The sequence below is a fragment of the Camelus dromedarius genome, chromosome 18 (genome assembly GCF_036321535.1).
Source record: "Camelus dromedarius isolate mCamDro1 chromosome 18, mCamDro1.pat, whole genome shotgun sequence".
NCBI classification, from domain to species: Eukaryota; Metazoa; Chordata; class Mammalia; order Artiodactyla; family Camelidae; genus Camelus; species Camelus dromedarius.
In genome coordinates this window covers 22,692,424-22,713,120 of record NC_087453.1, presented here as the reverse complement: position 1 = coordinate 22,713,120, position 20,697 = coordinate 22,692,424, and the positions used below count along the sequence as shown (strand labels likewise).

The following is a 20,697-nucleotide window of genomic DNA, read 5'->3' as shown; positions in this document are numbered from 1 at the left end:
GCAGCCCCAGGCCCCTGCCCTTGAAGTGAGGACAGCGGAAAGAACTGGGTGTTTGCGTATCCCCGAGGGGCCATCCTGGACCAGAAGGATGGAATCTGCAGGATTCCACTCAATCTGAGAAATATACTACTGGAGGTTCCAGACAATGGCATGGGCTGCAGATCATCAAGGATCCACGGCAACAAACATGCTTAAAGAGGGTCAGCAACCAGAATGGAGGCTTCATATGCAAAACAAAACAAATTAGGTCAAAGGCCTGGCCTGAGGGAAACGTCCCTGCTAACAGCACGGGGCCCCAAGGCCAGAGCTCATGCTGCTGAGGCGAATGCTGGATGATGACATCCGGACCTTTGTTCCTGCTGTTTCTGGACACTCAGTGTAGAGGCTGCCACACTCCAGCCAGCATGGCATGGGGCTATCCTGGGCTACGTGACTTCCTCTGGCTGCAAAGGAAGTGGGGGAGGCCAGTATGGGAGGAGGGGATTCAGAAGGCCAGGGTGTTGGAAGGTTCTGGGCAATTAAAAGGAAGGAAACATGTCCACTCCAGCCACCAACAATCAGGTGCTTCTGCTGTGCCTGGCTCTGTGCTGAGCACTTCCCTTGGATTGTCTCTGTTAATCATCTCTGCTCTCCCAAGTGTGTGCTGTGTTTATCAATGCCCATTTTACAGATAAGAAAAGTGAGGCCCAGAGAATCTAAGTCATTTGCCCTGTTCTTTTCACTGCTTCACAGAGGTGGGCCAGCTGGGGCAGGGAGAATCACCATCTACTGTGAAGCTGACACAGGCAAGGGGTTTGTAGGCGCTACCAGTCCTGGGATCTCAAGGATTCCAGACTGCAGCTGCCACAGTAATGCTAGCTAGATTCCCCGTGTCCCTGCCAAGCACCTGCTGCATTCTGGACTCTAGGCAAAAGTCATCCCTGCAGAGAGGTCTTCCTTAACCACCCCATCTAAAACAGCCCCGCCCCATTCTATCTGCCCCACACCCTGTCTTCCTGGCTCTTTGTAGACTGGAAGCTGGCATAGCCACTTACTTGTTATTACCTGTCAGCACAGTGGGATGTGAGGGGCATGAGAGCAGGTCTCTGTCTTGTCCACTGCTGTGTTCCCAGCCCTGAGCACAGTGCCTGGCACACAGCAGGTATTCAGTAAATATCTGCAGACTTACTGGCTGTGAGACCTCAGGCAATTTCTTAACCTCTCTGTGCCCATGTGGTCCTTTATAAAATATGTATCAGTATACTCTCTACCTCCAAAAGTGCTCATGAAGATTCCATGAGTTCACGTATCACAGCCAAGCAGTCCCTACTGTGCACCAGGCCAGTGGGATTTTGCTGCAGGGCCTTGACTGTTGGAGCCACAGGAGTCAGAAAGGAGATGCTCCTTGGGGCTGAAAGGTCCAAGAAGTCAACTGGAAGAGCGTGGACTCTGGGTTTACAACAGCTGACGTCACTGAGCACCAACTGTGTGCACCCTAAACACCTCACTTATCCCCATCTGCTCTGGGAGGTAGAGACAATTAGTATCAACATCCCCATTTGACAGCGGAAGAAACTGAGGTACAAAGAGAAACTAACATGTCAGTAAGTAGCAGAGGAGGGATCTGAACCGAGGCCATCCATGCCTTTAACCCCTCTGCTCCCCTGCTGCTCACCAGCTGGGGTGAGACAGAGGGGAGGTGGATAAGGGGCACTGGGGGCGTGTGGACGTTCAGACTTTTTAGGAGTCTGTCCACTAGTTTGGGGTCAGGCACAGGTCAACATTGACAGCCCCCTGCCTCCACGCACCTGGGCCACCTCCTGGCTTTTTCCAGAAGCTGCTGGGTCCCAGCTGGTATATGAGCAGAGGTAGGGATAGGAGGCAGAGCTGGGGGTACGGAGAGGGGTTGATTCCTCTGTGCCAGGAGCCCTGGGAGCCCGGAAATGCCAACTCTGCAGTTTCAACATCCGCCTCAGCATCTGCCAGTGACAGTTCTCAGCTCGGCTGGTGGGGAAGAGAGGGAGGCAGCAGAGGCCACTGTGGGGTGAGGGAGCCAGCCCTGACCTGGTCAAATGGGGCTCGGGAGGGAATGATGCTGATATCCTGAAGGCCTTTCAAGTAAAGTTTCTGTTTATCAGGGGCTGACTGTGCTCCAGGCCTCACAGAGCCCTATTTAGTAGGTGCTATCATTGGCCTCGGTTTACACAGGTGCAACAGAGGCTCAGAGAGGTAAAGTGACCTGCCTAAAGTTACACAGATTGAAGAGGCAGAGCTGGGATGAAAACTTGGCTCAAGGTGACCCAGGCCCAAACTCTGAACCATCTCACTTGCTCATTGAACATGAGGCTCTTGTGAGGGGCCTTTTAGCCCCTCCATCCCTGACCCATGCTGGGAGCTTGTCCCAGGTCCCCCTGACTGGGCAGGGAGCCCAGTGATCAGGTTCCTGCAACCAGTCCTTTCTAGAGGTTTCAGGGAGCCGCTTAAGGTGTGACCCTTCCAGGGACAGGAGTTAGCATGTTCAGGAACGTCTCCAACTTTGAAAGAGAGACACTTTCATGGGGTAAGGTCAAAGTCTGTGGCAGGCAGGATAGGGTTTCAGGCATCCCCCACAGCAGAGGGAAACCTTGAGGGTTGACGAGTTAACCTGAACTCAGGTCAAAGGGGACCAAGGTGAGTGGGGTGGGGGTCACAAGAAGGTTTTCCACTCATTAATTTATTCATTCATTCAAGATATGTATTTATTGAGGACTAATATTTGCCCAGCACTGTGTAGGTGATGGAGTGTGGCAGTGAATAGAGCAGATGTGGGTGCCCACCCACAACTTAAGGAGGAGAAAGACCCCCTTTGGGCCTCTTAGAGAGAGGGATTCTTTTAAAATCAGGGTTTGAGTCCTGACACCTAGCTGGGTCTCCCTGGGCAATCACCTTGCCTCTCTGAGCCTTGGTTTCCTCATCTGTAAAATAGGGGTGGCAGCAGGCCCCACCTCAAAAGTTGTTGTGATGGTTACATGAGGTGATCGACATAAAGAGTCAGATTTGTCTCCTGGCACATAGTAAGTGCTCAGTAAATGTCAACGAGCATTATTGCCATCTGAGACTTTAAAACATGCTCCTTCCCACCACATACCATCTTGGTTCTGAGCTAGATCTTGGGGTCAAGCAGGGGAGCAATGGAAGGAGGGCTTACCTAGGCAAAGAGGGGAGAGAAGAGTGTTCTGGGCAGCAGGAACAGGATATGCACAGGCCTTGAGGTGAGAGGCTTTGAGGGAACAGGGCAAAATCTCCAGGAGGGTCTGGGACCCTGCCACACCCCTCAACTGCACCAGTCAGGCCCCTTTCTGGAGTCTATTGAGGCTCTGAGCTCCACAGTCAATGAGGAATGAAGATGGAAAGGTTCCCAGAAATCGCTGCCAGGGCCTCTGCAGTTGGAGAGGAGGCCTCATGGCAGAGCGGTGAGAGCACAGCCTCTAGAGCAGATTGTCTGGGCTGGACCTGGGGCTCACCACTCACTGGTTGTAAAACCTTGGACAAGTTACTGAACCTCTCTGGGCTCAGTTTCCTCTCTGGAAAATGGGGAGGAAACACATAATACTGTTTGTCTCAGAAGGCAAGTGTGAGGATTAACTAAGATGATATTTGTAAAGTGTGTAGATGTGTACCTGGCACACAGCCCAGAGCTGAAAGTGTTTATTAAATGAATAAAGAAAATCACGTGGCAGCTGTGAGGAGGTGCTTGCCACTCAGACCGCCGTCACTGAGAGCCTCTATTGGCAGCCCTCTCAATCTGCCAGCGTTTGAGCTGAGGCCACGCCCTTCCAGGATGCCCCGCTGATGACTGGGCACGGTGCGGAAACGGGGCCTGGACATTCTGCCCTGGAATCTCTGAACTGGAGCTCCCCATGGGGTCGGCCAGACCTCCTTCGAGCCACACCACTGCCTGGGGCTCCTCTAACCCAGTCTTGCTTTCCCCCACCTCTCCTTTCACAGGTGTCAGACATGCACCCTGGACTGAAGGCACACCTCTATTTCTTGCAGGTTCGTTATCCTCAAGAAATCTCCTGCAACCCCACCTCTGTTTTCAAATCTGCTTCCCAGAGGACCAAAGTGACCAGAGAGAGAACACAGCAGCTATCAAATTCTGGAGGAGCCCAGCATGGCCTTGGACAAATCATCTCTTAGTTTTGAGGTACAGAGCTGTGAAGAGGTCCAGTTTCAGGCTCCTCCTATCCTTTTTCCTTTGGCTCAGAAGAGGAGGGACTGGAGAAATACACTGGCGAAACAGGCAGAGTAAGTGAAGCTTACCAGAGAAAGAGCCCCATCAGTGTGAGGTGGATGCATTTGTGGCCACTCTCCTCCTTGGAATTCATACAGAATTCCATTATCGGCTCTGGACGGCAGCTCAGGGACCATCTTGTCCCATGCCCATTTGACAGACCAGAAAGCTGGAGCCCAGAAGGGGGAGCAGAGAGAGCAGAGGCGGGGCTAGAATCAGGCTCCTGGCTCCCAGAGCAGTGCTCCCTCCTCACATCATGGGGTGAAGCCTGCAAATGTGATGCCCCATCCCCTCTTTACAGATATGCAGAGTGAGCCTCAGGGCGGCTCTTCCAGCCACCTGGGGTTCCACAGCACTGAGAGTCACATCGAGACACTGGTAGCTACCCTCCTTCCTGACAGGCAGGGCAGGGTTGAAATCTGAAGGATACCAGAGCTGACTAAGCAGGGCAGGGAGGGCCAAGCCTGCAGCCCCCACTAGCTAGATCCGTTACGCCCAGCCTGGGACTCCTGGGGAGGTAGGCAGTGGGCCACATGGATGTGGGATCCTCCGCAGCTCCTCCGCACAGTAACCATATGTCCTTGAGCCAGTCCTTTCACCCTCATCTGTTGAACCGGCCAATAACAGAGCCTTCTCCCATGAGGCCATGGTGAGGCTTAGATGAGTGACGATATGTAAATAAAAACAGTCAACAATTCTCAAGTCAAGTTACTGTGTGCTCTAAGCACTTTACAGGTACAGTATCCTTTAATCATCACTGCAACACTGGAGACAGTCCCTGTTAATATCCTCATTTTACAGATGAGGAAACAGAGGCACAGAGAATCACAGAGCTGGGAAACAGCAGAGCATGGATTTGAACTGATTGCAAATCTCTTTATAGAAAGACCCTGGCAAGGCCAGCTTCTATGGAGGGTAAATGTCTAGAACGGGGCCAGGCATGTGGAGCTGCTAAGAAATGCCACTGTTGATATAATAATTATTGTTGTCGGGGAAATTTGCCATCGGCAATGCTATCTTCCCAATAGTCAGAAGAATGAATATCCTGACATGTTTCACGACACTTTATCATTTCTTCTCTTCAGAAGTAAGGGAGTAGTTAGCAAGTGCTCTAGATAAATGTTTCCTGAACTGAAACATTTTATAATCTTTTTGGAAAACACAAGAAGGTGGAGAAATACCTATAGTTCTACCACCCTTCTTTCACTTTCTTGTGCATGTTTATTTATTTATTTGGTTCATAGTTGCAGACGTGCTTTGATAGATTTTGAGATTCTGCATCCTTCACTTAACATAACTCCGTGAGGTCTTTCCCCCATATGATAATTTTTAATGGCTACAGAATATTCCATCTACTAGATGTCCTCTTCACAGCCCCTCCCCATTTTCTCCTGCTTGGGGGTTTTATTCCAGACTCTGACACAGCAGTAAGCATCCCTGGGAATAGAAGTCTTTCCTTATTTGATGTGACCTGGAGAAATGAATTCCTAACAGTGGACTTTCTGAAACCAGTAAGCTGGTGTTGGGGGAGGTTTGCAGGACTGAAGGCCCTCCGTGGTATCCTAGTGATGAAGCCATGCTAATGGTTGTGTATTGCATCCATGCTTAAGGGCACCCAGCCCCATAGGTATTTTTGAACCTCACCTTCTGGGCTGAAGGTTTCTTATCTGCTGAGGTGCCCACACCACCTTTCAGTCGGAGGTCAGAGACCTAGGATCTTATCGTCAACCTGACACTAGTGAGCCATGGGACCCTGGATATCCTGCCTCTGTGAGCTTCCATCTGTCAATTCAAGAGGAGATTGCCTCTCCACCCTGCCCACTGAGAAGACCTGATGAGGAAAAGTGACACCCCAGTTCTGTCCCTAGGTCACTGTGGACTCTCAGTGTCCTGTGAGGCTCTCTGGGCTCAGTTTTACCATCTCTTATATAAGAGGTGAGAATGGTAGAACCAGTGGGCCCACTGGACTTGGCACCCCTAGGGGACAGAGATCCTAGCACCCACTACAAACTCAAAAACATGACTACACCATGAATAACTATCAACAAATTCCTCTATGTGAACATCAAAAAGTTATTCTCCAACCAACAGGTCCACTTTTTAAGGCTGAATCTCACCCCTTAGTCACTCATTCATGATTTATTGAGCACCTTCTGGGTTCTGGTCCTGCCAACTTCCTGACCTCATCTCCTTTCACACCTTGTCATTCCTGAACTAGCCCAAGCTCATTTTTGCCTCAGAGCCTTTGAACTTGTGAAGCCTCTGCCTGGAGCACTCTTTCCCTGGCTCCTCCCATGGCTGGCTCCATCCCATCACTTAAATCTCTGCTTAGATGTCATCTCTTCCAGGAGACCCTTGCTGGCCACCCTTCTAGGTATCATCATTCTCCATCACTCACCCAGTTTTATGTCCCTTGAATGCCACCTCCAAAGACAGCAGGGACTAGGACTATCTAGGTAGGTCACCACCTATTCCACAGAAGCAAATAAACACATGTTAGGTGAATCCTGGGTGCTCCAGGCACAACTGCACATATAGAACCTACGTGGATTGGACACCTGCTATATGTCAGGCACCATTCCAAGCCCTTTCATATACAGCAGCTCTTGTAATGTTCCCAGCAACCCCTGAACGAGCAACAATTTTTATTCCCAGTTTATAAATGGGGAAACTGAGGCACAGAGCAATTGAATAGCTTGCCCAAGGTCCCCTGGCTAGTAAGTAGGGGAGCTGGAATACTGAGTATGATGAGCCAAACACAGGACAGAGTTCCTGTCCTCACAAAGCTCAGAGGATAACAGGCAAGCTGGCCCAACCTACCAGGTAGGAAGTCAGGGACCCTTCCAAGAGGAAGTGATGCATCAGCTATGCCTGAGGACAAGTAGGGGAATACTAGGGTGAAATGGAGGGACGGACAATCTGAATAGAGGAACCTGTGTGGAGGCCAAGAGAGAGCAGTAAGCCTGCAAAACTAGAAGTTGGCTTGTGTGGCTGGCGTAAGGAACACCTGGTGTGCCATGAGTCAAGGGGTGTGGTCACCTCAACCTTCTGTGACTGAAGTTAAAAAAAAGTCTCCAGGGGGCAAAATATGGGGCAATATGGCTAAGAAGATAGGCAGAGCCCCCCATATCATGCAAGGCTTTGGCAAGATCAGGGGCCCAAACTTAATCCTGAGGTTTCTAAGTGACACCTCAAAGACTGTGAGCCCTTGACTCAGAGGGCCCAAAGGCCAGGGAGAGGGGGGTAGTCTCTAGAAATTTCTGCTGACTCACTGGGGGACATTCTCTTAGTCTCCATGGGTCTGTCTCCCAACTAGTATTGGATGACCCCATCCCAAAAGTACATCCCCACTCCATCAGCTTGGCATTCCATAAACAGCATGCTGTTGACCAATGAGATCTTGGCATTCCTAGTCTGATTCTGGGACTCTTGTGCTTTGGCCATCCCATACTTGCTGAGGCCGGCCCACCACCAGGGCACTTTGCCAAGCAGCCTCTGGGCAGGAGGTTGAGTTCTCCTGCTCTTTGGACCTGCCAGGATATGGGAGCACGCTAGGTTTTGGCCGGATGGTGAGGGGGGTCCGCTCAGATACTCCTGGAGACAAAGGAGCTGACCTGCAAAGAGTTCCAGCGGGAGCCCCGCTCCCCCTCCCTTCCCCCCTCTCCCTTCCCAGTCCACGTGTCTCTATTGTCTGCTCCCCGCTTCAGGGAAAGACACAGCCTCGGATGTGTCAAAACCACCACCCCCCGGCAGCAGGGAAATTAATTACTGGACGATTTTCACTTCCTCTTGCAGCGCCCGCCTGAGCTAGGCACCGAAACAGAACCAGCTGAGTGGGGCTGGGCATTGGCATGGGGGACTGGCTCCCCCCATCAGTTCTGGGAGAAGAAAGTTGAACCTCAAACCCAACAGGGGGCTTCAGGGGGAGGCCAAGCTGGGGTCGGGGGATGACTTTCCCTAGTTAAAGCTGAGTGTCCAAACTGGCCACTTCAAAACTGGGGGATAGGGAGAGGACTGGGGGCGGAAGGATTGCCGCCGGCGAGCTCTTTTCTTTGCATACCCTTCCCTGTGTCCCTATGTGCCTGAACCCTGCCTGCTCAGACCACTCTCCCTTCTCTTCCCTCGGTTTCTCTCTCTGTCTTGCACTTTTCTTTCCCTTTCTTTGCATCCCTGGGGGGCTTTCTTTTTGTGTATCTGGATCTCTCTTTTTCTCCCGCGGGTGTGTGACTGTGTTGCTATTTCTCTCCATCTCTGCCTTTCTTCTCTCTCTGTTTCTCTCGTGTCTTTTTGTCCTTATCTTGGTCTCTCTGCTCCTATTTCTACCTCTTTCGGTGTGTGTCTCTCTCTTTTTCTGTATGTCTCTTTCTTTCTCTGTGTATCTCATCTCTTCTCTCTCCCCCACCCCTTCTCTCCCCCCTCCTTCCTCTTTCTCCGTCTCTCTCTATCTCTGCTCCTTTCTCGCCCTCACTTTCTCCCCTCCTGCCTGCCCGCTGCTCCCTGCGCCTGGCCTGCCCCCACCGCCGCCGGTTCAGGAGAACGTGTGCGGAGCGATTGTCCTGGGGGACATTTGATGGATTAGAGCGCTGAACAGTTCCATTGCTAGGGGACCACCTGATCTCCTCCAGCCTGCGTCCCATATAAAGCCGGCAGCCGGAGTGCTGAGCACAGCTCCAGTGATCGCCAGTCTGCGCGCCGCCGCCGCCAAGCCCGAGCGGTAGCCCGAGCCAGAGCCGGAGCCGCCGCCACCGGTGCCGGCTCCGCGCTGCCGCCCGCCCGCCCGCTGGGAGCTGTCCAGTGCTGAAACCCCGAGCAGACAGCCAATCGCGCCCTGCTGGCCGCCTCCCCTCACCGGGGCCCACGCAAGTGCCCCCGCCGAGTCCCCCGCCAGTCGCACCATGCCCCGTTCCTTCCTGGTAAAGAAGATCAAAGGGGACGGCTTCCAGTGCAGCGGGGTGCCGGCCCCCACCTACCACCCCTTGGAGACTGCCTACGTGCTGCCTGGCGCCCGGGGGCCGCCTGGGGACAACGGTGAGTGGGACCCAGTGGGGGGAGAAGAGGGGAAGGGAGTTCGGGCCCTCCCCAACTCGGGCCACGAGGAGGGGTGCGCGCGGCAGGGAACCCCGGGAGGAGATTTCCCTGTCTGTGTGTGCCTCCCGGGCTTCCCGAAGGCCGAGCGGGCGGGGCAAGGGCCAGGTCCGTACAAAGGGAAAGTCGCAGGGTCGGCCCATCCCGCCGCCACGCGCCAGATCGGACTTTGAAAGTTGTGACCCTAGATCGGGGCTGGAGTGAGGGTGGTGAGAGAATGGAGAGAGAAAGGTGCCCATGAAGGGTTAGTGCTGGGAGGCTAATGCACAAGGCAGACTGAGGGTCCCCTCTCCTTGGTTGAGGGAAGGAGGCTGGTTGCCCGAGTGTGCTCCCCTAATAAGGAAGGTAAACCTGTCTGGACTACCAATCCCTAGAGGAGATAGGGTTGGCTCCCGGTGAGTAGCTGGGGGCACCCTCTTCCCTTCAAGCCTGCTCCCCCTGTTGATGCCAGACAAGTGTTCTTAGGCCCCCTCTCTGAGCAACTCTTTTGTTACCCTCAGCCACATGCCTGCCAAAGGCTGGGCCTGTCCTGAGGACTGAGAGAAAGAGGGGATTTCTAGGAGGGGTTCCCCCAAAGTAGTTCCTGGTCTCCTGGGCTGCTCTCCCTCCCCCCTCCAGCTTTTCACTCCCCTCCAGAGCCAGCCCGGCTGTTCCTTGTCAGTCCCCCACCCCCAACACACTCCATCTCTTTTCAGAGCAAGTTCCTGCAGGGACAAGGGTTTGGGGGACAAGAGAGGTCATTCAGGCCCAGAAAAAGGTGATCTCTGGAGGGAGTGGAGAAGAGTCAGAGACTGCTTCTGTGGACCCCATCCCCCATCAAGGGGATTGCAAAGGGATTTTCCTATGATGGCCCCCACCAGGACAGGTGTCAGGAGAGGAGGCGCCCCTTTGGCAGTAAGAAATCTGACATCACATGTGGCATCAGCTTTGGGGTGTGTGTGTGAGAGAGAGAGAGAAGGGAAGAAGAGATGAAAGGAAAGGGAAGAAGAGGAGAGGAGAGAAAAAGGAGAGAAGAAAGGGTTGAGGATGAAGGGGGAGCTGAGACAGCAAAGGCAGGAGTCAGGCGAATGGGAGCTTCTGCCTCAGGGATTTCCAAGCACTTCACCCGCATTCCATCACTCTGCCAAGCCAGGTAGCAAGAGGGCACTGGGCAAAGGGCTCTGTGACCTCATCAAGGTCAAAGAAATTAGGGAGTAATCAGGGATACAGCTACAGCCCCTGGTCTCCCCCAGATCCTCAAGAGAACCAACCCCCTTTTTCTTTGCCCACATCTCTTATTCTACTGTCCTCTTTTCTTGACCCCAGGGCCTCTTGGGGTTGAGGACTGGAACCCAGGGATATGGCTGGGCTTGTCTGAGTGCTGGCAGGGCGCAGGGTAGACCTGGGGCCATGCCAGGGCTGGGGACCTCTGTAGAAATGGACATGCCTGCAAGCCTGGGATGAGGACCCCTTGGGGGACTGACACAAAGCCCTGGGCTCCCACCTGCTGAGGCCCCCTTGGTCCTATCCTCGGCCAGCTGAGGAAACCCAGAGAAGCCTGGAGAATTTCTCATGCACAGTGAAAACTGACTGTTCCTCAGGAGAGAGGCAGGCATGCCTTGCCCTTAATTCAGTCCAAAAAAGCTTTGAAAGGAGCCCCTGAGTGAATAGTGGGAACCAGGGTCAGGGCAAAGCTATCAGCAGGGATGTTCCTCTGGAGGTTCCACCAGGTTCAACACTCTAGAATCACCCCTGTCCTTGGCCCTTTCCCCAAAGGGCTCCAGACCAGTTCCAGGCCTCTGGGGAATCCTGAGGCTGTCTTGATAGTCTGATAGCTCTGGCCTGGAATTCTGGGAGGTCTGGGCTCTAGATCTCTGACTTGCTCTGTGACCTTGGGCAAGCGCCTTCCATTTTCTGGTCCTCCACTGTATCAGCAGTGAAAGAGTTTGGATGGCAAGAGCTAAGTATCCTTCCAACTTTGATAACCTCAGCTTCTGTGAAGGTCAAGTGTGAGATGGGAGGCACTGGCGATGAGTGGATGAGGGTCTAAAGGAATGCAAGGGGCCATTGTCAGGGTTTCTGTAGGGCTCCATTTAACCTCCGATGTCTGGCTAAGGGCAGCAGAGTTTCTGAGGCCAGGCGTTTTTCTTGGCTTCAGTCTCTGCAGGTTGCCCCATGCTGAGGACAGATACCCTGGCCTGGCTGCCTTGGCAGTGTCTGCAGTAGATGGTTAGTGCCAGAGACCAGGGGGTGACCCTTCAAGCCTGGGTATGGCTGGAAAACACGGTCTGCCTTGTCCTGTTATCAGGGGCCTCTTCCATCACTGGGGTGTGGCCAGACTGGGAAGTGAAAGCTCCCTCACTTCCCAGGTGGGTAGGGGTGCTGGGGGTCCTCAGAGAGCCTGCTGGCTCCTAGTGGTCCGTTGTCTCCACTCTGCCGGAAATAACCTTGCTGAGCGTTTGAGGGAAGTGTGAAAAATTGCTGAGCTGACGTTTTTCTCTCCCAGCGTGTGTAAGTGTGCTGGGTAAACAAGGAGAAAGAGAGGAGGGGGGAGGTGAGGAGAGGGAGGGAGGGAAGGGGGGGAGAAAGGAGGGAGGGAGGGGGGAGGGCCTGGGGCTGGAGATAGTTCCAGTTATTAGAAAGATCCTCTTACAAGCCATTCCTGCAGCAAAGGCTGCAGGGTCAGGATGAGATTGGTGGGAGGGGAATCTGGGGGGCGGGGGCAGAAAGGGAGCCTGCGAATGTGGAGGTCAGGGGAAACACAGGCTCCAAACTGATGAAGGCGCAGGACCCCAAATTAAAGAGTGTACCCCCAGCTCAGGGAATGCCTGGGAGTGCTGGAGAATTCCTGGAGGACTCCTCCTCCTACATGAGCAAGCGCGCGCATACACACGCGCACACACACACACAGAGGAGCAATATTCTTCTCTGCCTCCTTACTTCCTTCCTTTTCGGCCTCCGTGGGCTGGGCAGTGGGTGTGGCAGGTGCATCTGGGCTCCAGGCTCCCCCAGAATCCAGAGAACCGCTAAATAGGGAAGGAGAGGCCCTCAAATAGGGAAAGTTCCAGGTCTCTCTGCAGAGCTCCCCAAAGAAAGGAGACCAGATCTAATTTCACCATCGTCTCCAACATAATGCCTCTCTTCTCTCCCTCCTGCTCCTCTTGTTCCTCCACTGCCTTCTGCCTCTGTAGAGCCTTCCCTTCCCCTCCTCTCCCCTGGGTGATTCTGAGCACAGATCCAGTCTCTTGGTGAGACACCAACTCACATCCTCCTAACCTCAAAACCTCACCCTCCAACTTCATCAAGCCCACCCCTTCACAGGCTAGCGCCCCCATCCTGGAGAATGCTGGGGACTCAGCCCTCCCAGAGAAGGCTGCTACTATCCATCTGCACAGCAGTGGTCTCTGTGGACCCCAGCCGAGGACATCTTCACTGCCCTTGGAGTGTATATCTCCCCTCAAACCCTGACTCTGAACTCCAGCTGGGTGCTGGGTCCTCCTTCCTCTGCACCTCCTGCCCCATCCTGCCCCCATCCTCCTTCAGAGTGCATCTGACCCAGGCAGATGAGGGATCAATGCCAATCCAATAACGCAGTTGTCTGCCCTCCGCAGCTACATTAAGCCTCCCCAGCAGGCTGAGGAAGTGCTCCTACTTCTGCCCATGGGCTTATCTAGTTGACCACATTATACCAGCACCCGCTTCCGCTCACTCCCTCTGACGGCGCCAGGGAGTCGCTCCAGGCCAGGCCTGGGAACCTGGATGAAAGTCCCCAACTGCCACACATCCACCCCACACTTCAGAAAGCCCATCTCAGGAGCAAGGATGCAAAAGAGAGGCCCCAAGACCAGAGATGGCTGAGAGGTGCCCAAGGACACACAGCAGGCCCATATGAGTCATCTTTAACCACCACTGCCTCTGCGTCTTAGTCTTGGTCCAGATCCAAGGTCAAGGTTAGAGACATGTCAGAGGTCCAAGTTCAAAGCCCAGGTCCAACCTTAGGTCCAGGACCAGGTCTGAAGTCTAGGTCCAAGGTCAATGTCAGAGGTTATAGGTCCACTCCAAAATTCAGAACAAATCCATGTACAAGTTCAAGTTTCAGTGTCCAGGACCAGGTCCAGGTCAACTTTCAGGCTCCAGGATCCAAATCCAATTTCAGGTCCAAGGTCATGTCCAGGTCCATTCACAAGGCTGGCCAGTTCAAGTCTTAGAACCACTATTAGCTTTCCTGTCGCTTTGAACTAATATTCCCCTACCCAAGCCTCAGTTTCCTTTTCATGAAATCAAGCAATCGACTCGGAAATCTGATTTTCCTGAGAATTAGTCAGTGGGAGTTTGGAATAACAGGGCCCATGTAGGATATTGAATCTGGGGTCCATGGTCCCCCCTAAAGCCTGGAGTCACAGGGGCACATGAGGAGCCCAGGCTAAGTATCCACTCTTCAAATAGCCTCAGTTTGTGGCCCCTGAGAGAGGACAAGAGAGTCCATCAAAACCCCATGGCAGCACAGCAACTTATACATCCCTGAGACTCCCCCAACACACACACGCACGCACACAGACTGTGGGCAAAGGGCAGCAAGCACAGAGCGCGGGGGAAGGTTAGCTTCAACCTCCAAAGGCAAACCTGAGGCCAGAGAGGTGACTTGCCCGAGATGACAAGGGCATAAATGGCAGACCGCATCACACCTCCCTGGCAGGTGCTTCATCCACATGTTCTAGGGATCCCCACAGCCTGAAGGCCATCTGGGGAGCACGCAAGACACTGCTGAGAGCGATGAGGTCCCTAGAACTCTTGGCCTCATTCCCAGCTGTGGTCTCCCCTGGGGTGGACTGTTGGTTGCCAGCCTTTGGGTAGGAAGGGAGGTTGGAATCAGCCCTCTGCACCTTCTGGGGCCCAGAGAGGGTAGAGCAGAAAGTAGGGAGCCTGGAGAGACAGTGAGCATTATACAGCCCTGCCTCGAGGGAGCAGGAGGCTGTTCCATCAACCAGTGCTGGGCAACTCAAGACCCTCAGTCACCACGCCTTTCTCCACAGCCCCTTGAAAAAGCTTTCCTATTGATTCCCGCAGAGCTGTGGACCTCCCTGTGGGCCACGGGAATTGGGTCACAGTCAGGAAAAATCAGAATATGGGGAATTTCAGGAGGTAGGGATGGGGGGGAGGGGCCCTGGAATCCTCTAGAACTCTCTGGGTCTAAGTCAGTGGGAAACAGCCCCCTCCCTTACAACACTGGTCATGTTGGGCCAGACCTCACTCTGCCCCTCCCGGTTCATCTGGACTCAGGGACAGCACCCTCCCCCCACTCCAGTGGGCAGGTGTACCAGCTGCCAGGCCCTTGGAGGAGGTGGGTGTCATTTCTGGTCCAGTGCCCAGGGAACTGCTAACAAAGATGCTATAATAAGGGGAGGGGGAGGTACCAGCCCCTTTGCCCAGCTCTCTGAGCAGACAGGAGAAACTATTTTTATCCCACTTTGCTGCTGACAGACCTGGCTTTCTGCTCAGCTGGCTGGAGCTGATTCTCGAGGCCTGAGGCCCTGGCACAGCAAGACACAGCTCTAAATATACCCATGCAGCAGCCCCTCCAGCCCCCCCACCCTCACCAAGCAGGGCCCGGCCCTCCTCAGGAAAGTGGGCCACCTGGGAGGCTGGCCCACCACCAGGCCCCTCTCTCTTTCTGCTCATCTTGAGACGGGGAAGAGGGATTGGGGCTGGAAATTCCCTGCAGGAAGTTTGGGACCCTGGAATCTGGTAGAGACGGAGAGAAAGGGCACTGGACTGGGGAGCCTGGAGGCCAGCCTAGCTCTGGTGTGAACTTGCTTTGCAACCTGGTCAAGGCCCCTCTCAGGGCCTCAACTTCTGCAGAACTAGTGCACCAGAGCAAGTGATTACCATGTTCCCTTAGACACAAGCTTATGTGCATGAAGCACTGAGCAGGGACCTTGTACACAGTAAGTGCTCAGTAAGTGTTAGTCATTACTTTTATTAATTATTTACAAAGATTTACAAGGGACTGGTGTATTATCTAGAAGAATAGCTTCTCCCCACCTCCCCCAAGTACTCCATCATCCCATCAGATACAGGCCAGCTTGGTGATGGTATTTGAAGAAACCCACCACCCCTTCTGCCCACCAGTTGAAAACCTTCCCTCCCCCAGCATGCTCAGCAGTTCTAGAAAAAAACACACGCTCTGGAGGGTTTTGAGCCTTACTCCTCCTCCAGTGACCTTGGGCAGATCCTCTCCCCTCTCCGGGCCTCTGGGCTTGAGCAGTTCCCGCGACACAGCGAAGGACACAGGGGTAGTTGGAAGCAGTAGAAGTAGCAGTACATCTCAGAGATCTCCAACCCGCAACGCTCATCCCAAGGGGTCAAACAACTGGAAGAGACAATGTCTATGCAACACCCAGTGCTTGATTTTTCATAAAAATCGGGATTTTTATTCTGGACCTTCAGTCTAAAATCCCAAGACTCTCAAGCAGGGAAAACCACAGTCATTCTCTGGTGACATTTGCATGACATCTCCACTTCTCCTATGTGTTTCTGAGCCTTCCCTTTAGCCACTTGGCAGGAGTGGCTCTGGTCCCTATCCCTCAAATGGGACAGTCACCTGTAGGGCAGGCAGAGGAAGGCACCCCAAATCCATCTGAATTCCATGAACAGAACCAGCAGAGCTCTGCCTATAGCGTCCTAAAGGATTCTCCAGGGTTGAGGCCCCTAGGAGTGAGGTGGTTTGCCCAAGCTCACACAGCAGCCTGATATACCCATGTGTGTCTCCTTCTACCCTCTAGCAGATTAGAAAGATATCACTAGGAAATGTAAGGATAACAATAATGATAATAATAATAACAGCTTGAGAGGCTACTGTGCACTGTACTAAGCATTTTGCACCATTAATTCATTCAATCCTATTATGAGTTCTTTTATACAGATATGTTACAAAGAGATTAAATAACTTGCCCAATGTCACATAGCTAGGGAGAGGTCTGTGGATCTGAGGAGAACGAGGTGGAGTTAATGGGGGTTGGGGGTCAGGCACAGGACAATGGGCATCATTGAGGGATCTATTCAGCCACGATGCAGAAAGGGTCCTTAGAGCATCCCAGTCAACCTTCTTCTGGTAGAGACAGAGTCCAGAAAGGTTAAGCAACCTGGCCAAGGTCACAAAGCAAGTTAGAAGGACCTCTTCCACCAGGACCACATACACACTCTCATACAATCCCTCCACCTTACCCCCTGCCACAACCCATGCCGACCTCCACAGCTGCTAGCCATCAAGTCTAGCCCCACAATTCCTGTATGGAAGGCAATTCCACATCGGTCTCTAGGCAGAGGAGCAGCCTTTGTTTGAGGTGCCCCTATTTCTATATAGAGCCCTCCAGCGACAAGAGTATGGTGCTGCAGTACTGCAGGCAGCCACCAGAGGGCGCCATGGAAAGAGAGCCAGCTGGGGCGAGGATCCACTAAGCTCCTATCACCAGAAGTTTTCTCACCCGAACACGAGTCCCTGGATAGGCACTGAGGCAGAATTCTGGGGTAAGGAAACAGGTGGCCCAGGGAGGCACTACAAGATGTGTCCATGTGCACACCAAGAAAACTGCAGCACAGAGACCCATCTGAGGAGACTGTTATTATTATTCATAAATAACAACCAACACATATAGCGCCAGGTACTGGGCTGAAATCCTGGCTCTAAGTTACTAGCTGTGCAACCTTGGGCATGTTACTTAACTACCTGGTGCCTCAGTTTCCTCATGTGTGAGATGGTACCAACCTCAGAGTCATGAGGGTAGAACGCATTCTTGTGTGTAAAGCCTTAAATCATGTCTGACACCTAAGTGCTCCTGGAGTGTTGGTTATTATTCGTTCACTTTTCACTTATTGTTTGCTGATTCGTGAACTCCTTACTGTAAACTGTGAGTCCGGTACTTTTTATTATTCCCCCATTTTACACCTGGGGAAACAGAGGCATAGAGAGGTTAAAGTTTGTCCAAGATCACACAGCTGGGAGTAGTAAAGCTGGAATTCAATCCAGGCAGTCTGGCACCAAAATTGTGCTCTTAACCAATATGCTATCCTTCCTTAATCATTGAACATGCAAGGAACTGGTCACATGATAAGTGACCCCCTCCAAATGAATTCTTATACTATCCTCATATCCAGAGAAAGCAGCTGAGATGTAGAAAGAGGCACAACTTGCTCAAGGTCACCCAGCTAAAATCAATGTCAGGAATCAAGTCGTCCCAAGACCAGGCAGACAGAATGGTCTGTGGCAGACCCTGCTGGGCTGGGGACTGAGGCTGGCTTGGCAGATCTTTATGACCCATTTCACAAATACTTATTGAGTGACCACTAGCCCAGGCACTGGGGACAGGAGGTGAACAACCCAGCCACAGCCCCTTCCTCAGGGACCTCCCAGCATGTGGAAAACTAGGGGAGCAGTGCAGTGGGGTCCAGCCCTTGTTCCACCCCATGAGCAAGAACTACCAGCACTCTGCACTTCAGTTTCCTTATCTGTTAACACAGGTGTTTTTGTGATGATTCAACAGGGTGATGCTACTGAAGCACTTAGCATGGCGCCTAGCACTTAGTAAGTGCTCAGTAAATATCAGCTATTATTATCATTATCATCAGTAATTACAATGGGAAGAAATACAGGAAAAAGAGGGAGTCTGGGTATGCCCAACAGGTATTCAATTCAGTCTGAAACAATACTCCCCAAGTACCAGGTCTGATTCCTGGGGTGGGAGGTGGGGGAACCTCTAGATCAAAAGCAGACAGGAGTGGAAGAATGGGATGCTGAGAGGCTGAGCTCCCCATTATAAAACTGCCACCACTACTACCCTGTCTGCATCTGACCACAGTGCCCCTCCCTACTGAGTCCTCCATTCCTCCCAATCCCCAGCCATTTCTGTGAGCAGAGTCCCTGTGTGGGCAGCTGAAGGGACAGAGGAAAAAATAAGGGTACACCTTCACTTTCAGTGTTGAGGGACAGGCTGCACAGACTTCACCCTGTGACCATCCCAAATGCCAGATGTGAAGCGAAAGCACGAAGGCTGCATCAGGCAGGCAAACTCTGAATCCAGTTTGCCTCTTCCTCTTACAAAGCCCTCTTCCACCTGCTCACTTGAGTCGGGGAGGCTGGTGGTAGTGAAGGTACAGGTCGCAGGGATCAGAGGGAGAGGATCAAATCTCTGCTTTGCCACTTCCTGTAAAAGGGCCTAACCTCCATTGTTCTTCCAAATCAAAGGACAATGGAAACACTGGGTATCTTAGTGCCAGGTTGATAAGTTTGTGTGATGTCTACCAAAAACTCTCAAGGGAGCCCAGGCCCCAGGCTCCTCAGATAGGATGCTGGGACCACACGAGGCCCTGGGAGGCAGAGACCAATCAGGGTGGCCCCTGCCCTTGGAAAGCCCCCGTGGAATGCCTTTGGAGAGCCCCAGCCCACCCAACCACCAGTCACTCAATCCCAAACGAACAGGATTTCTGGTCCAACTCTAGAGAGGAGAGAGAAGGGAGGAGATGAATCTCACAGGGGGGTTCCAGAAGGCTTCTAGTGGAGCAGGGAGCCAAACAGGCTTGGGAACAAGTACAAGAAAGTTCCCTTCTTGGAGCATCAATTACATGCCACACACTTGACCTCTTTTAATACCCCAGCAATCCTGGAAAGTGAGTCTAACAGGATTGTGATTCGTTTATGCAACATCTATTCTTTGCACACCTCCTTTGAGCCAGGCACATGCTGGGCACACAGATCCTGCCCTGGGAAGCTCATAGTCTGGTGGGGGAGGCCGACAAGATTATTAAGTAATCTTCAGTGAAGTCGCTTTTTCCAACAAGTAAAAAGCATAATTATAATAGCTAACATTTATATAGCAATTACTGTGTGCTCCTCTCTCTCAATTTCCTTATACGTAAAATGGGGATTGTAACAGGAACTACTTCCTAGGGTCTGTGATGAGTAAGTGAGTTAACATGCATAAAGCATGAAGGCAGAGCTTGGCGCACAGCATGAGCTTAATAAATGGTTCTTTTCATCACTTCACTCAGTCCTTCCAAAAACCCTGGGAAGGAGTGTCCAGTCAGAAGCTCCATTTTGCAGACGAGGAAGCTGAGATTCAGAGAAATCACAGGACTGGAATGGTAGAATGTTGCTGGAATAAAGAAAGTCTGGGCTTTGGCTTCAGGCTGCCAAGGTTTGGATCCTGGCTCCATCAATTACTAGCTGTGAGCTTAGACTCTATAGGCCTCAGTTTCTTTATCTGTAAAGTGGGTGCAATAATAATACCTTTCCTGCGAGGCCGTGAGCACTTAAGAAGATAGTCAGCAAAAAGTCTGTAAAACTTGACTTCACCGTGCTTCATGAGGGTCGGGTGGGGTGATTTTTTATTGTGGCCCACGGAGAAAGGATCTGAACCCCGGGCGGCGTGACACTCAGAGCAGAGGTGCAGGACAGTGACTGCTGTTTCACAAACAGCCGTCATTTCCCAGGAGCGGCACGGGGACGCCTCCCGGCCACCTCACCTTCCCGGTCCCCATCTCGCCCCCTCCAGGTTACGCCCCGCACTGCCTGCCCCCCAGCAGCTACGATGCGGACCAGAAGCCGGGCCTGGAGCTGGCGCCGGCCGAGCCCGCGTACCCGCCGGCGGCGCCGGAGGAGTACAGCGACCCCGAGAGCCCGCAGTCCAGCCTGTCGGCGCGCTACTTTCGCGGGGAGGCGGCCGTGACCGACAGCTACTCCATGGACGCCTTCTTCATCTCGGACGGGCGCTCGCGGCGGCGCCGCGGCGGGGGCGGCGGGGACGCGGGCGGCCCGGGGGACGCCGGGAGCGGCGGGGGGCGCGCGGGGCGCGCGGGGGCGCCGGCAGGCGGCGGGCACCGGCACGCGTGCGCCGAGTGCGGCAAGACGTACGCCACGTCGTCGAACCTCAGCCGCCACAAGCAGACGCACCGCAGCCTGGACAGCCAGCTGGCGCGCAAGTGCCCGACGTGCGGCAAGGCGTATGTGTCCATGCCCGCGCTGGCCATGCACGTGCTCACGCACAACCTGCGCCACAAGTGCGGCGTGTGCGGCAAGGCCTTCTCGCGGCCCTGGCTGCTGCAGGGCCACATGCGCTCGCACACCGGCGAGAAGCCGTTCGGCTGCGCGCACTGCGGCAAGGCCTTCGCCGACCGCTCCAACCTGCGCGCGCACATGCAGACGCACTCGGCCTTCAAGCACTACCGCTGCCGCCAGTGCGACAAGAGCTTCGCGCTCAAGTCCTACCTCCACAAGCACTGCGAGGCCGCCTGCGTCAAGGGGGCCGAGCCGCCCCCGCCGCCCCCCGCCGGCCACGCCAGCTGAGCCTACCGCCGCGCCCCGGGCCCCCCACCTGCACCCTCAGCAT

At 53.5% G+C, this 20,697-nt stretch overlaps 1 protein-coding gene and 1 long non-coding RNA gene across 10 annotated transcripts in view; one reads left to right on the top strand and one right to left on the bottom strand.

Annotated features, from left to right (window-relative positions):
* Positions 1 to 20,697, bottom strand: part of LOC105104299 (uncharacterized) — a 71,351-nt gene that overhangs the window by 40,245 nt on the left and 10,409 nt on the right. Inside the window, exon 2 of one of the 9 annotated variants that reach the window (XR_004130961.2) lies at positions 6,651 to 6,720. The exons of the other annotated variants lie outside the window; for them this stretch is intronic. This is a non-coding gene — a long non-coding RNA (uncharacterized LOC105104299). The remainder of the gene's footprint in view (positions 1 to 6,650; positions 6,721 to 20,697) is intronic. 9 annotated transcript variants of the gene reach the window in all.
* On the top strand, positions 9,148 to 20,654 carry SCRT2 (scratch family transcriptional repressor 2). The gene is made up of 2 exons (XM_064475804.1): positions 9,148 to 9,280; positions 19,864 to 20,654. Exons 1-2 carry the CDS (start codon positions 9,148 to 9,150, stop codon positions 20,652 to 20,654), a joined length of 924 nt encoding a protein of 307 aa, XP_064331874.1.

Excerpts from the sequence above, each read along its gene's own strand:
- SCRT2 (XM_064475804.1), top strand. The coding sequence starts at position 9,148 with ATGCCCCGTTCCTTCCTGGTAAAGAAGATCAAAGGGGACGGCTTCCAG. Across the intron at positions 9,281-19,863 it reads GGGGCCGCCTGGGGACAACG|GTTACGCCCCGCACTGCCTG; the intron begins GTGAGTGGGACC and ends CGCCCCCTCCAG.